The sequence below is a fragment of the Sitophilus oryzae genome, unplaced genomic scaffold, assembly GCF_002938485.1.
Source record: "Sitophilus oryzae breed Bouriz unplaced genomic scaffold, Soryzae_2.0 scaffold_1198_pilon_pilon, whole genome shotgun sequence".
Lineage (NCBI taxonomy): Eukaryota > Metazoa > Arthropoda > Insecta > Coleoptera > Curculionidae > Sitophilus > Sitophilus oryzae.
Genome location: NW_022145835.1, coordinates 341,075 through 356,336, shown reverse-complemented (window position 1 = coordinate 356,336; position 15,262 = coordinate 341,075). Strand labels below are relative to the sequence as shown.

The following is a 15,262-nucleotide window of genomic DNA, read 5'->3' as shown; positions in this document are numbered from 1 at the left end:
GAACATTTTTAGTGCTTAAAGTGTTCATAAATTTTGAGCGGTTATGCAGATATTCGCGCTGTATGGCTCTTTGAATAGTAATTTTTTTTCAAACTCACCAAATGATCTTTGTGTGGTATTTTACCGTTGAAAACCCGATATGAAATAAAATAAATTTAGGAACACTTCAAATATAAAATAGGTTCATTTTGTAATTCTCTGTCTAAGGGAGAGATAATATACAGGGTGTTAAAAAATAGAGTTATAGCATTTTAAATAATGCGATTTTGGCGACTCCATAAAAAATACCCTACCTAGAGGATAATGCAAATTTTCCTTTGGCAGATTTATCCTGTTATTCTTGTTGCTTAAGAAATGAACTTGCCATCAACAATTTGCAATTTTTTCAATTATCGTTTCTTTTTGAAGTTATTTTTCAATATGACAAGACGGCATTGGTGATTATTGTGAACTACATACCACTATGAACTTATCCTTCTCAAGTCCTCTTCTACATCCTTTTTCTATCTGATTCTCGGTCTACCCCTCCTTCTCTTTCCACCTATTTCACGTTTCATTATCATACTAGGAATTCTTGCTTCGGCCATTCGTTCAATGTGTTCCAGCCATCTCAGTCTTTGTGCTCTTGCTACTCCCATTATACTCGGTGCCCGATATAGTTACTTTACTTCTTCATTTGTTCTTCTGGTCCATATGTTGTCATCTTCTTTCCTCCAAAAATTTTCCTCAGTATTTTTCTTTCCCAAGTCTCTAGCCTCGAACTTTCTGTTGCATTGAACGTCCACGTTTCACATGCATACAGCACTATTGGTCTTATCATTGTTTGGTACATTCTGATTTTTAAACTTCTAGAAATGTTCTTACTCTTAATAATTTTCTGTAATGCGCTGACACATCTATTTCCTGCCATTATTCTTGCCATAATTTCTTGAGTTACATTTGGATTCCTTAGAAATACTGCTCTCAGATGTGAATGTATCTACTTCCTCAAACTTGTATCGTTTACCTCTCTCAAACTTCAATTGTAGACCACTCCATAAATTTCGTTTTCTTCTCATTAAACACTAAGCCTACTTTTTGCGCTTGATGTTCTGGTCTAAAAAAAAGGTCACCGATATCAGCTCTTTCCGATCTCTTGCTAAGATGACCAAATCATCGGTAAAGGCTAAGCATTGGTGTCTTTTTGTATACAGAAGGCCCTCTCTGTTGATACCCGCGTCTTTTATAATTTTTTCTAATACTACACTAAACAGTACTGGAGATAGTGGATCCCCCTATCTTAATCCGTTCCTGATTATAAATTTTTCCGTTGTTTTCTTGTTTAGTTTAACTTCATTTATTGTCTCTTGGAGTGTCAATTTTATCATCTTGGTCAATACCAAATACTAAAGTTTATAAAAAACTTAGCTTTCTTTCTAGTTGATATAGTTATATACAGTTTCCTAAAAAATCATAAAAATAATGCTAAAAATAACAAAAATATAACACTTTAAATTTGACCAAAATTTTCTGCGTTGCGTTTTTTTTGCATCTGAGTGTAGAACACCGCATAAAGTGCTCCAAGTAAAGATGGTGTACTGTATGCATAATTTTATGCTGAATCAAATTAGGTAGGTACAGAAGAATGGGGATGCAATTAAAAAAAAATGATCATAACTTTTTAGGAGACCCTGTATACAAAATAAAATATTTTCAGGATATGAATCATTATAAATCATTCAACATCATCTATATAAAACAGGGTGGCCCATTAGCGCGTGGCCTGGTATGTAGTAATCATAGATACTATTACTACTCTGTAGCTCAGTGCTTTTGGCGGTCTCTCCATTAATTTATTTCGCTCATAGTTACCCCACTACAGGGATGTATGCTGTGCTGTCATGCAAAAGGTGAACCTGTGAGAGAAATAAATTAATGGAAAGTCATTACTTAGCAAAAAAGCATTACTTAGGAACTGACTTATAGTAATTTGGTTCCAACGATGCTTAAGTCTAAGGAGAACTGGAAAGCAGTTCATGATTATATGGAAGTGCAAAAGAAAACGAAGCTAAAAGGTCTGGGAAGTAAAATAATTTTAATATACTTACCATACTGTTCAAGTGCTCAACTTTCTTTGATGGACAGATGGTACAAGATAGAAATGTCTATAGAGAAAGTGTCTGATCAGTAAACAAAAAATGTCACTTAGCTCTTAAATATTTAGTAAAAAAGAAAAGATATACTATTTTGGTATTACGAATAATTAAAAGAAATAATTAGTCATTAAGAAGATATGACGTCCTTGATAATACATGCTTAATATGAAATAAACTAAATATAATCGTTTTAGCGTTCATTAATATAATCAACATATTCTTTCAAAACAGTCTTATCGGTTCGAATTAAAATAACTAAAATTGTTACAGGGTAATCAGTAAATCGAACAAGCCACTTCAATTAAAGGTTGTCTTTTCGTTATCTGGAAAATTCCTATTTATTAAGAACCGCAATTAAAATTTTAAACAGTCGGTTAAAAGGTTTTATCCCAAGCATTCGATCTTCGAGGGATATGAGAAATTGTACATTTCATCATACCGTTAATTTTGACAGTTTGCAGCCGTTAGGGTTAAATTTCCGTGTTGACACATCGGGAATCTTTAAGTCAACTTGTTGGATTAGCGTTTCAACGTCATGGGTGTGAATTGGAAGATGATTAAGGACCTCGGTCCTCAGATATTAGCTACCACACTTGGTATGTACAGTTAGTAGATTTCTTATGATTTAAGATCGATTACTAAATGATTGGTAAATCTAATATTAGTTATATTAAATACCCCCTGTGGTACAGTATCTTATCTTAATATATACATTTCACAAACATATGTGAAATTGTTTATTTGGGGAATTAAACTGATATTATTTATGTAGGTTATTAATACACCACAGACAATCAATCCGAAAATTAATGTATAAATGATACAGCTGCTCTCGCAATAGCGTATCTATCTATCTAGTCATATATTGAATATAATATGCAATGAAACCTCAGTTTTTTTTTAAATATCCAGTTTTTCTTAATTAATGTAGAATGAGTGAGAGGTGGCGTTAATAACTGCGACCTTATAACTGCGATATAACTGATCTATAACACATTATTCATTTTTCTGTGTTAGGGGGGACAGGGTATTTTCCATCCTCCTCTGGAACTCTCAACAGATGTTCTTCCTCTTTGGCCCGCGGTGCCCTTCACAGTCGAGGAGCTTGCCTCCGGCTGAGGTACCCGTAAGGTGGAGGCTGGAAGATCTGTCTCCATTTCTCCACCTCTTTAATTTGGTCTCTCCTTAGACCTGATACCGGTGTTGTCCCGTATCTATAATAGAGGATATATCCGTCTTTATTTATTACCACCTTAGATATGAGGTCAATTCTTATTGTGAGGTTAGGTTTGACCATTGCCCTCCTTCCTCTTCTTAATTAACACTATATATCCAACTTCTTATAGCCTAACAGTGAAGTGAGAGGTTTCCTCTTTTGTCAATTTTAGGGTGCTAATGACAGATTGACCGAATAATCTAGAATGATTGAGGCCAATCCATTTAACAGATGTTATAATTTGTTTCCTCTATTTTTGTTTTCAATTCGATAAAATATTTTCTGTTTATTTCAATACCTTTCAAGATTTGAATATGCTATTCTCTCAATATTTTCCGTTGAATTTTTATTCTATGTCTCTGATTTGTAGCGGACATCATATATTTTTTTATAAGTCCGGTTCTATAGCGTGATCCGTCTTCTGTCCATCCAGTCATTGGCTTGCGTATTTACATTGCCTTTGGCTATGCCGATGCCGTTGGGCTCCATTTCATGATATTCTTTGGTAGCCTTTCTTCTCCCATTGTGTTTACATGTCCATACCAGATTAGTTTTTTTTTGGATTTCTTCTACGATTACGATAAGTTAATCAATCTTCTTAACAATGAAGCTACTGTTTTTGATACCACTCAAGAAAAAAATAGCTCGAAAGGAAAGAATCTTGTCAAGTACTCAAAACATAATACATCACTGATAATTTTGGCATTTGAATAAATCATAGTTAATTTTTGAAAACTGCTGTAATATTTGGATTTTAATCAATTAATCAAAAAATTGACACAAAACTTATACAGGGTATTTTTTTATAGAAGTTTTAACTCCCTGAACTTATTAATTCTTCCTTCTTACAGACATATAGACAAAACAATTTTTTAAATTAAAGGGAGTTTAAGGGAAAAATTAAATAGTTTGTCTTATTCACCGTATAAAGAAAATCATATTATAAATTAATTATTTAACTCTCCTAAACCTTTAAATTCTTTACTAAATTTTACAGTATTAAGTTTTTCGTATATTGCCAGGTTTTATCTTATTAATTATTTTTGCCTCAAAGGTAAAAAGAGATAAATAAACAAAACTAATCGTTTTTAATTATATTAAAGGTATCAGTAACATATAAAAGTTAAGTTTTGTGTCTCAAATTCTAATTAATCCGATACAAAAATTAAAATATCGTTAATTTCAATTATTTGATTAGCATTTACAGTCTTTCAGCAAATTAAAGATTTAGGATCAAAGTATTTGTTTTATATTCAGTTAAGCCAAGAATTAAAAGTTAATCCTTGTTGATTTTTGTGTTTAATGGATAAACATAAATATTTATTTTCAAGCCATAATTAACGGTATTGTTTGCAAAATTTGGAAATCTAATCTTGAAAAGGCGACAATAAAAAGTATTAAAAGAACATTAAAATAAAAACAAACCATTTTAAAAAGGGGTCTGTAAAATTTTTATTATATTTGCATTTAATTTTTTACTTCTATTAATCTTCTATTTATTTTTTTATATCCTTATTATTTGGTATTAATTGTTGGTAATTTGTATTTTAATATTTTTTTTAATAAATATTATCACAAAAATAACAATATACCAAAGAGGTTGTTACGTTTTTACTACATCGAAAGACTTCGTCACATAGTAAGAGATTGTAATTCATTGTTGTTATTTACTATAAATCAAAAACAGATGAAAAAATTTGCTCTAAAACCACGGTTTATCCTTTAAGCTGTAGCAATTTAAATTATTAGCAACACATATTTAAATGTCTGTATCTACAAACACATTTTATGAAAAACACTTTATACAGAACGCTGAATTTCATGAGTACCTATATTATACCTATATAATTTCATGAGTAGCTATATTACATGAGTACATAGTATACACATACTTAGTATTTTGAGTCAAACTGTCGTTTTAATATACGACCGTGGCACTCTAGATTGAACGATAAAATACTATTATATAAAGTCAAAATGTGAAAAGTGACCGAAAATAATTGAATACGTCAGTCAGTCCTCATTTATGTCATATACTGACATACCAAATCTCGTTTTTGATCTGAAAAAATAAAAGTTGTCATATTAAGATTAAGACAAGATATTAGAGAAGACTAGCGACTCGACTGATGCTAATGTGACGTACAATATTTTGTAAAATAATTTGTGTAACTGAATGTATTAATTTATTGTTTATGAGTATATCTGCAATGTTAATACAAGAAGAAAACCTTTATTTTTTTAATATAGTCTACAGCGTATTACACTAATACAACTTCACTTCGAGATGAAATTAAAAACCATGAGTGGTTCCAGAATATCTTCGACAAATACAGGGTGATACAAATACCAGGTACGAGCATTGGTATCTCGGAAACCCTAAGAGATACGAAGAAAGTTAAGTTGGGGCAAAGTTGCGCTTTAGGATGTTCACCAAGATACCATCAAAAAAGTTTTAAAAATTTCAAGGATTGCTGAGTTTTTTGGAAAAAAACGGATTTTTTTGAAAATCAATTTTATTTTTTCCTGGCGTTACTTTTTAGAAAATCAAAAAACTAATTGCACATTCTCATAGCTACTTTATTAGGGCTATCTGATTTTATATTTTCAAATTAGCTGATAATTTGTGAGATACAGAGGCCAACTTAATTTTTTTAAATACGGACCTGCATTTTTTATTTGAAGTTTTGAAAGAACTCGGTCTCCTGAATACAATGATATACCACACTTGATACTTTTTTTTCTGTTTTAGGTAGTAAGAATAACAAAACTATTTCATTATTATTTAAAATAATAAGGAAAATCTAGCCAACTGAAAGATCCAGGTCAGCAATTTGAAAATATTATTTTTAACTTTTTTTATTGTGAATTTGAAATCTCCGTGTACGATCTAATAATATGCATAATATTAATCGTAGTTATTATAAATAAATCAACTTCTACAAACTAGTTTCCAATGCTCTACAGGTTCGAAAGGGTTATCACCGTCCCTAATGCACAAAAATGTATTTTTCGTTCAATCTGATTTATAGCTCTTTGAACATATCTTTTTCTTATATTTCCGAATGCATTCTGTGCCCCTTATTGTAAATGTTGAAATGTATTGATATCACTTTTAAAAATGACGTCAAGTAATGCCCAATAATTTTATATTATTTTATTGCATTTGATTTTCCGTATTCAATGTTGTACCCCACGTCATTGTTAAGTTTAAAAGCTTATCAATATTGTAACGATGAATAGATTAAATATTAAAAAAACAGAGTCGGTCTTGAAATTAGTTTAATTAAATTGTGTTCAAATGTCCGAAACAAAAAAAAATATTAAGTGTGGCATATCATTGTACTCAGGAGACTTCTTTCAAAATCTGAAATAAAAAACGCAGGTCCGTATTTAAAAAAATGAAGTTGGCCTCTGTATCCCACAAATTATCAGATAATTTAAAAATCTAAAATTGCTATCAGTTAGCCCTAATAAAGTGGCTATGAGAATGTGCAATTAGTTTTTTGATTTTCTTAAAAGTAACGACAGGAAAAAATAAAACTGATTTTCAAAAAAATCCGTTTTTCCCAAAAAACTCAGCAATCCTTGAAATTTTCAAAACTTTTTTGATGGCATCTTGGTGAACATCCCAAGGCGCAACTTTGCCCCAATTTAACCATCTTCGTATCTCTTACGGTTTCCGAGATACCAATGCTCGTACCTCGAATTTGTAGCACCCTGTATATAAAAACATTTTCTAGAAATTGTCCTTTTTAATAAACGATACAAACAGGAAATGTTACACATACTTCAGACGTATAGAAACCGTTTCGTGATAAACAAAATTCTAACATGAATATTTCATTTTTAATTAGATAAGTGACACTTATTAATTTTTATCATATCTCATTTCAGGTACACTGATCGCTGTTTCCGATGGCATGGCTTACGGTTGGACGTCACCAATGATACCTTATTTCGAGAGTAACAAAAGCCACATTGCTATAACAGAAGCCGATGCAGAATGGTTTGAAAATATAAATTTGATAGGCGCGATATCAGGATTACCTTTCACTATATTTGCTGTGGATTACTTTGGAAGAAAGCCCTCATTGTTACTATCTGCAGTTACTGGCTGCATTTGCTGGCTTGTACTGCTCTTAACAACAAATGTAAAGGTTATATACGTCGCCAGATTCTTCTTCGGCATGGCTGGCGACATGTGTGGAGTTGCCGCTCCAATGTACGTAGCCGAAATAGCTGACCATAACATCAGGGGCTTTCTAGCCTCACTTATTTATTTGCAAATGCTGATTGGAATCTTATTGGTGTACTGCACTGGTGCCTTGGCACCATATTTCGTCACATCCGTTGTAGGAATAATCATAACCGCGTCACAGTGTGTAACATTCCCCTTCATGCCAGAATCTCCTTATTATTACGTGACTAGAAACCGACATAAAGACGCGAGAAAAGCTTTAAAGCGAATCAGATCTGACAAAGAAAGTATAGATAAGGAAATTGAGGAGATCGAAGAAGAAATAGCGAGAGAGAAACTAGAAAAAGGCAGACCTCAGGACTTAGTTTTAGTTCCCAGTAATAGACTGGCGATGATAATAATGCTGGTACTAAACGGTGGCCAACACTTCGTTGGTATTAGCGTGATGATGATGAACGTTCAAAAGATCTTGACTGAAGCTGGATCAGTATACATGGACTCGACCACGTCAGCTATACTATTTGCAGTGATGATGTTGGCTAGTTGCTCGGTAGCCTCAGTTTTTATCGATAGATTCGGAAGAAAAATTTTATTAATATTATCAGGCGTCCTAACAGGCATTGCGTTATTAGCAATATCAATCTATTTCCATCTAAAATACTTGAACTATAACGTGCTTCCTATAAGTTGGTTACCAGCAGCCTGCGTTATGATATACGCAGCTTCATTTAAAGTGGGTTTAGGTCTAGTACCTATTGTCATTACAGCGGAAATATTCCCCACAAATGTCAAAGCAATGGGAATGACATTGGCAGATGTAATTTATGTGGTAGCTGCGTCAGCATCAATCAATTTGTATAATCTTTTATATAACAGCTTCGGTATACACGTGCCTTTTTACGTGTTTAGTGCAGTCAGTTTTTTGATTGCTGTATATACGTATTTTTGGATACCGGAAACAAAAGGGAAGACTTTGGATGAAATTCAGTTCTTATTGAAAAGAAAAACGCACATGACCGAGAAAGAAAAAAACATACCGATCGATGTTATTACATGAAACACTTGAATTGAATGATAAAATATTTTTAATGTAAAAAGAAAAGAATAAGGAATAATTAAGTTTATCTTTAAATTTTTTTTAATATCGAAAATGTACAGCGTGTTTCAAAACAAATACGAAAAACTCAACAAGGATAAAAAATAAAAGTATTATTTTCCCGACATATTTGTTCCGCAATAACTTCTTAAGAGTTGCCTTTGTTCCAATGTTTATACAGGGTGAGTTTAATGCAAATATTTTTAGTAGTATATTTCGACCCCTGAAATACATCCATGACGTTTTTTTCTCGAAAAAAAATGAGTATTTCAAATTTTTAGATAGAAAAATTGAAATTATATAAAGAAAAATTAAAAAAAATAATTTTCTTATCACCATTGATCACCGTACTATCAAATTTTGTTTTTTTTTACTTTTTAGCTATAAAACATGTCATGATATGACAACATAGGTTGCAAATTCAATCCAGAAGAACAAAGCCCCAGAAATGTCTAGTGCTTCTCAAAATTTAAGTAAAATATTAGATTTTTTCCAAATTTCAAAATAAAATAATTTGGTTATTTTCAACTTATTTGAAAAACGGCAAAGGGAAAATATGTTTTTCTTATCCATATCTACCGGTTCTGAAAATATTTGCACTTATTTAAGGCTGACTAACTAATTATTTCCAATGTGAATATTTAACTAACTTATTTTTTACCAACTGTCACCCTTTAATGTTTTTAGCATTTGTTTGTTTAATAATAAATTTAAATTAACTGTTTTAATATAAATGAAAAAATTTGGTATATACAAGGTGAGTCGTAAATAAGTGTAAATATTATTAGGAGTGGTATATTTCGAAACCAGAAAACATATGAGGATTTTTCTTGCGAATTTTTTTTAGTAGTAGATTAAATTTTCAAGAAAGAAAATCCAGAAAACATCCACGGTTCGCAAAATATAAGAGAAAAATCTATTTTTTGGAAATTTTCAAAATAAAATATCTGGGTTATTTTGGATTTATTTGAGCCCTGAAAATATTTGCACTTATTTTATTTAAGACTCACCTTGTATACATGTAATAAAAAATAATAGTATGTAGTTTACTTAAATGTATACATATTTTTTTATTTATTTTTTATAATGCAAGTATTATTACGTTTAATTTCTAAGCTAAAATTAAAAATTATGTTTTGAAATATATCACCCAAACTTTTTATCTTTGAATGAAATATGGCATTTCGATTAACAATTTTATTTTACATATTTTATATTTAAGGATTTGACATATATACATTGATCTAAATAGACTGAATTTTACAAGCTGTATTGTAGTTCCATAAGTAGCACTTATTTGATGGTATTAGTAGGATTTTAAAAGGTTTGCAAACGTATAAAAAATAACGATTTTGTTCCAAAATTTCTCTCTTTGTCACACATCAGAAGCGATGAAAACAAGTCTGACCCATATATTTATTACAAAATATCTTTTGTTTAAAAAAGATACCATGTCTCGTTATTTTTAAAATAATTTTATTCTTGTAATTATTTAAATAACACATTTTAATATTTGCAGCTAATAAAATATTGAGATAAACCCTAATTATTGTTTTACTCCATGTATGATACCCTTGATTATGTATAAATAGATATACAATGAGGGCTTAGTAAAATCCTATCTTCTAGATGGCGCCTTGCCCGTTTTGCATTTTTGTATTCCCCTACGATTTCAAAAATGGAAGGGCGCGAGGTCACATCTATTGGGCTACTTATTAGCACGTTTCACGCATGTTTTACGAAAATAGCTTTATCCTTGTTTGTTTCAACTGTGACAAGAAAAAAGGAAAAAAACTCATATTCGTTTCTAAATTCGGCAGTTTTGTTTATCTTTCTCGACTTCTGATTTCGTTTCGTTTAGGTTATGTCTTAAAAAATAATTATTTATAAGCTTTTGAGTTGAAATATACCTTAATGCATATCTAAATAATTAAAAAAATCAATTTTTTCGTCCCTCACGAAGAAACGAAACAGTATTTTTGAATATTTGGATTACAAACTATTATTTTATGAGTTCTATGTGTTGTGTTTACGTGATGTGTAATGTGTATTTTGTACCTGCTGGATAATATTTTGAAACATATTTAATTAAACAAAAAGCATCTGTATTACAGGTGAGTAAATACTGTTCATATTTATTTCTAAATTCATATAAATTTGTTTTAAATCACTCTTGGTTTTTAGAGTTTTTATCTTAGAGTTTTACCTCATCTGAGAGATAAGTTTAATAATAAACATTCAATTTGATAGATTGATAGATAGATTAAACGATAATGGCCAGTTGACTTAAAAATTTAAAAAAATACTGATTTTATGCTATAAATTATGTTTCATTTCTTACTTTGCTTTTTTGGAACTGTCAGATATATTGTGTATTTTATAATTTTTCTTAATTAATAACTTAAAATATTGTTTATCTACAGTCAACCCTGTGTTTAGATAAAGCTTCATATCAGATTTCCTATTTTATATTTTCACTCAAATCATATTTTTGTAAAATAGGTATGCTTGCATGCAAAAGTAGCGTAAATTTAACAGGGAGGTATTTTTATAGATATACAGGATGATTCATAGATTTAAATACATATTTACTTTAGAGTTGTATAGTTTGTCAAAAGAAAGGCTATATTTTTTATTTTTTCTTGGTGAATTTGTCAAAAAATTGTCATTCCAGAAAATACTATAATGTAGGGGTCCCAACTTGAGCATCGGCGCGGCGATTCCGGGACAATTATTTTTAAGTTTTTAAATAATTGAAACAAAACATTAAATATTAGAAATTCAAATATATTATACCTATGTAAATGTGATTTTATTGGTCCCGGCCAAGGCAAAATTTTCGCCGGGACAAACTTTCTGATTCCTACTATAATGTCGTAATCGTATAGAGTTCATTTTGACCATTTTTGGATTAAATAATAAAATTTTTTGTTTATATAATAAAATATATATTTAAAGCCCTTTCTAAGTTAAAAATAAGTAATATGGAAGTTTTTTACTGGAACTAATTTAAGGTAATGTTATCTTCATATAATTATATAAAAATATGCTAAATTCCTAAATTATTTATATGATTAAATTTTCTTTATATTATTTTTTTTTTGTATTATATACAGGATGAGTCAAAACTAGATATTATATTTTTCTTTGCTATTTCAAATGGAACACTTTATTTTATATCATAAATCAACAAATCTTTTATCCAACTTTTGTTTTGTTAAGATCTATATCCTAAATTAATAGTTATTGAATTGTTCTCAATAATTGTCTCTTTGAGAATAAACATGATTTGTTTTTCGCAATTTTTATTAGTAGGTTTGTCGTTAAAAGTGATGTATCTACATATTTATCAGCGACAAAAATTAAGAATTAGATGTCTAAAATAATTTCCTAATTATTTTTTTACTTAGCGTATCAGTAAATATTATTTATTTTATCGCTGCAGCTGAAAATAATTATGTATTCCAAAAGAGGACATTACTGTATAAATATCGATTATTTGGATTTAAAAATTATTTTTCAAAACAAAGTTGGAAAAAACTACGTTTATGTCATAAAATGTGGAGTTCTCTTTGAAATAATCGAGAAAAACCCAACATCTAGTTTTGACGCCACCAGTATATATCATGCATTATAGTTCATTATACTGCAATTTATTATACATACGTAGTTTTGTTTGGTGAAAATGAAACTTTCTAAAAGTATTCCCAATTAAAACATATTAAGAATTTCCTACATTATAATTTTGAAAGACGTTTGAGTGGGCAGACAATTTGGTCTAAAATAATCATATGTCTAAAAAATTTAGTCTAAAATAATCAAAAACCACTTAACACATATAACTCGCTTTTAAAAAATCTAAAAGAAATAAGTTTGTTTATTATATTCATATTTTATTAAATTATTATAGGTGTGACTGCTAAGTGGTCGTACTCGCCACTTTAACCAACCATTGGTGGGACCATGGTAGGACCTTCAGAGATTATATGCGAATTTTTCATACCATGTAAATCTATATACATATATTAATAAATGCGTTTGTTTTATTAAATTTGTTTTCTTATACGGTATGAGCGAAAAAAACGGCGTCTATTTGTTTACGTACAAATATATGACATCGATATTCATTTCCAAGCCACCTCTGACGCCGTTTTTTTTATCGTATGGTATACACTTACATATATCCCTTATCCTTTAAATCCGATTTATTTCTAATAATTATAAAAATAAGATACCTGATTGATTCTTCCGAAATATTATAAAATGAGATATCAGGAAGTAAATAAAGTTAATTATCTCGCTTGTTTTGGGAATTCAAAAAAAGGGTATAGAGAATCTTAAGAGACACAGTTCAAATATTATTTTTGAGTATAATGGGTGCTTCAAAAAATGTGGGGGATATAATGTAACATGTTTTTTAATGCAAAACTCTTATTTATAACTTTTATTTTATTTTCGATTCTGCCTAAAATTCTATAACTTTTTTTTTATAAAAAACGTTAGTATTTGCAAAATAAAATTATTCCTATGTTACATAATTGTCAGTTGTTTCCAAAGTTGGGCTACACAAATTTGATAGGAGTGTTTTACAGAGGTGAAGAAAAAGATATATGTAAAAATACTTGGAGTTAGATGCTACACTGTGTTCAAACAGTTTTTTTTTGGCTGATCCTATATATTATTATTTTTTCTAGTGATTTTACAAAACCTTTCAACATTTGCTAAGAAAGTATATTAAGTACATCTATACTCTATACAGCTTGCAATCTGTTCTGAATTTTTCAATTTTTATCCTTCTTTTACTTCATTTACACTATAACAAGTTTTGCCATGACAAAACAAAAATTATTTATTATTAAGCATTAAAGTAATTTATATAGTTATATGACATTATTAATAGAAATTGAAGAATTTTGTAAAATCTATCAGAAAAAAATATAATATACCGGGTGTTTTTCAAAAGTGGCTTGATTGACGTACCTACATTTCCGGTGAAACAGGAAGTGACCGAAACTAACGGAATACGAATCAATTTCGATTTATGTCATATACCTACTAACATTCCGAATTTGGTAAACCCCAAATTTAATTTTTTTATCTGAAAAAATAAAAAAAAGTTATAGAGGTGAACCGCTTTTGAAAAAACACTCAGTATAGGCTGCGTCATTGAAAGAATCTGCAGATATTTTTCTATTTTAAATACGTAGTCGAATTTCAAAAATATATATTGAACACCCTGTATCATCTACCTTAAATATCTACATATAAATATCTAATATTTTTTCTTCATCAACAAATTGAAATATTATAAAACTAATTTTAGCTTATACCATTATACAAGAAATATACTTAAAAAAAGTAATAGAATTTTACGCAGAATCTAAAATAAAATAGGATATTACATTTAAAAAAAAACATTATGTTAAATCCGCCACACTTTTTACAAAGGTACAGACGTTAGGTAGGTATAGTTTCATATTATATTCTTTAATTATCCATCTAAAAAATAAAATATTTATATACCTAATATCATACTTTAGTATCCAACAAGTGGCCATGAAAATCAAAATAAATATAAATCCATGTCCAAAAATAAAAAATGTAAATAACGCTTTGAGTTATAAATTCGGTTCGAATCAGATAAGATATTTTATTCTTTACCGAGAATTAAATTCGAGGAATTCCTAGTCCCTACTTCTTTGCCAAATTCAATAGTCTCCGCCCCTTTTTACGTTTTAATTTCTGCCACCAGTTGGCAGCATCGACTTATACAGGCACATTGACATGAAAATAGTTAATCTCCCTGTTCAAGAGCCCGAAACTAGCACTGCTCGTTTACGCCAGGTAGGGATGTAAACAATAAATCGGTGTTTCTGAACTGTGTTTCTGAAGCATCGATATTTCAACAGCAAAATATCGATGTTTACTGTCGATGTTCTATTCTTATTATATGTTCTATTCTTATTATAAACTATCGATGTAGAAAAATGTAGAATGAGTGGAAGTGGGTTAATTATCGCAACTTTAAAGATCTATTATGTTACTGGCTGCATTTGCTGGCTTCTACTGCTCTTGACAACTAATGTAAAACTACGTCGCTAGACTCTTCTTTGGCATTGTCGGTGACATGTGCGTTGCCGCTCCTATGTATGTAGCCGAAATACCTGACCATAACATCAGAGGCTTCCTTGTCTCTCTCATTTATTTACAAATGCTGATTGGAATCTTATTGGTGTACTGTACTGGTGCCTTGGCACTATATTTTGTAACATTCGTTGTAGGAATAGCCATAATCACATTCCCATTCATGAAGGCGCGTGGCGAACGCCCCGGCGGACACCGCGGGGCGTGGGAGCCCCGTGTAAATTGGTGGCCCCCGCACCTCATAAACCGAAAACTAAAATTACATTTAGGCACACAATCCTTCTTTCAGCAATAATTAGGCTGATATAAAACAATTATTTTACACTACATTATTCTCTGCAGGTATAATAATAACAATTATTGTACGGGTAAATTTGGAATTTGGTTTAGTTGTAAATATGTTTAGGCGACACAACACACGGCGATTATCATGTTTTTACGGCGTTTTTGATTAAAAGTATCATACCGGT

The 15,262-nt window shown here is 30.2% G+C and overlaps 1 protein-coding gene across 1 annotated transcript; it reads left to right on the top strand.

The window, feature by feature from the left end:
- The first annotated feature begins 2,464 nt into the window (after nucleotides 1-2,464).
- On the top strand, nucleotides 2,465-10,194 carry LOC115891778 (facilitated trehalose transporter Tret1-like). Its single transcript, XM_030912338.1, has 2 exons — nucleotides 2,465-2,731; nucleotides 7,249-10,194. The coding sequence occupies exons 1-2, from the start codon at nucleotides 2,671-2,673 to the stop codon at nucleotides 8,607-8,609; spliced, it is 1,422 nt and encodes a 473-aa protein (XP_030768198.1). The 5' UTR covers nucleotides 2,465-2,670; the 3' UTR covers nucleotides 8,610-10,194.
- The last annotated feature ends 5,068 nt before the right edge of the window (nucleotides 10,195-15,262 follow it).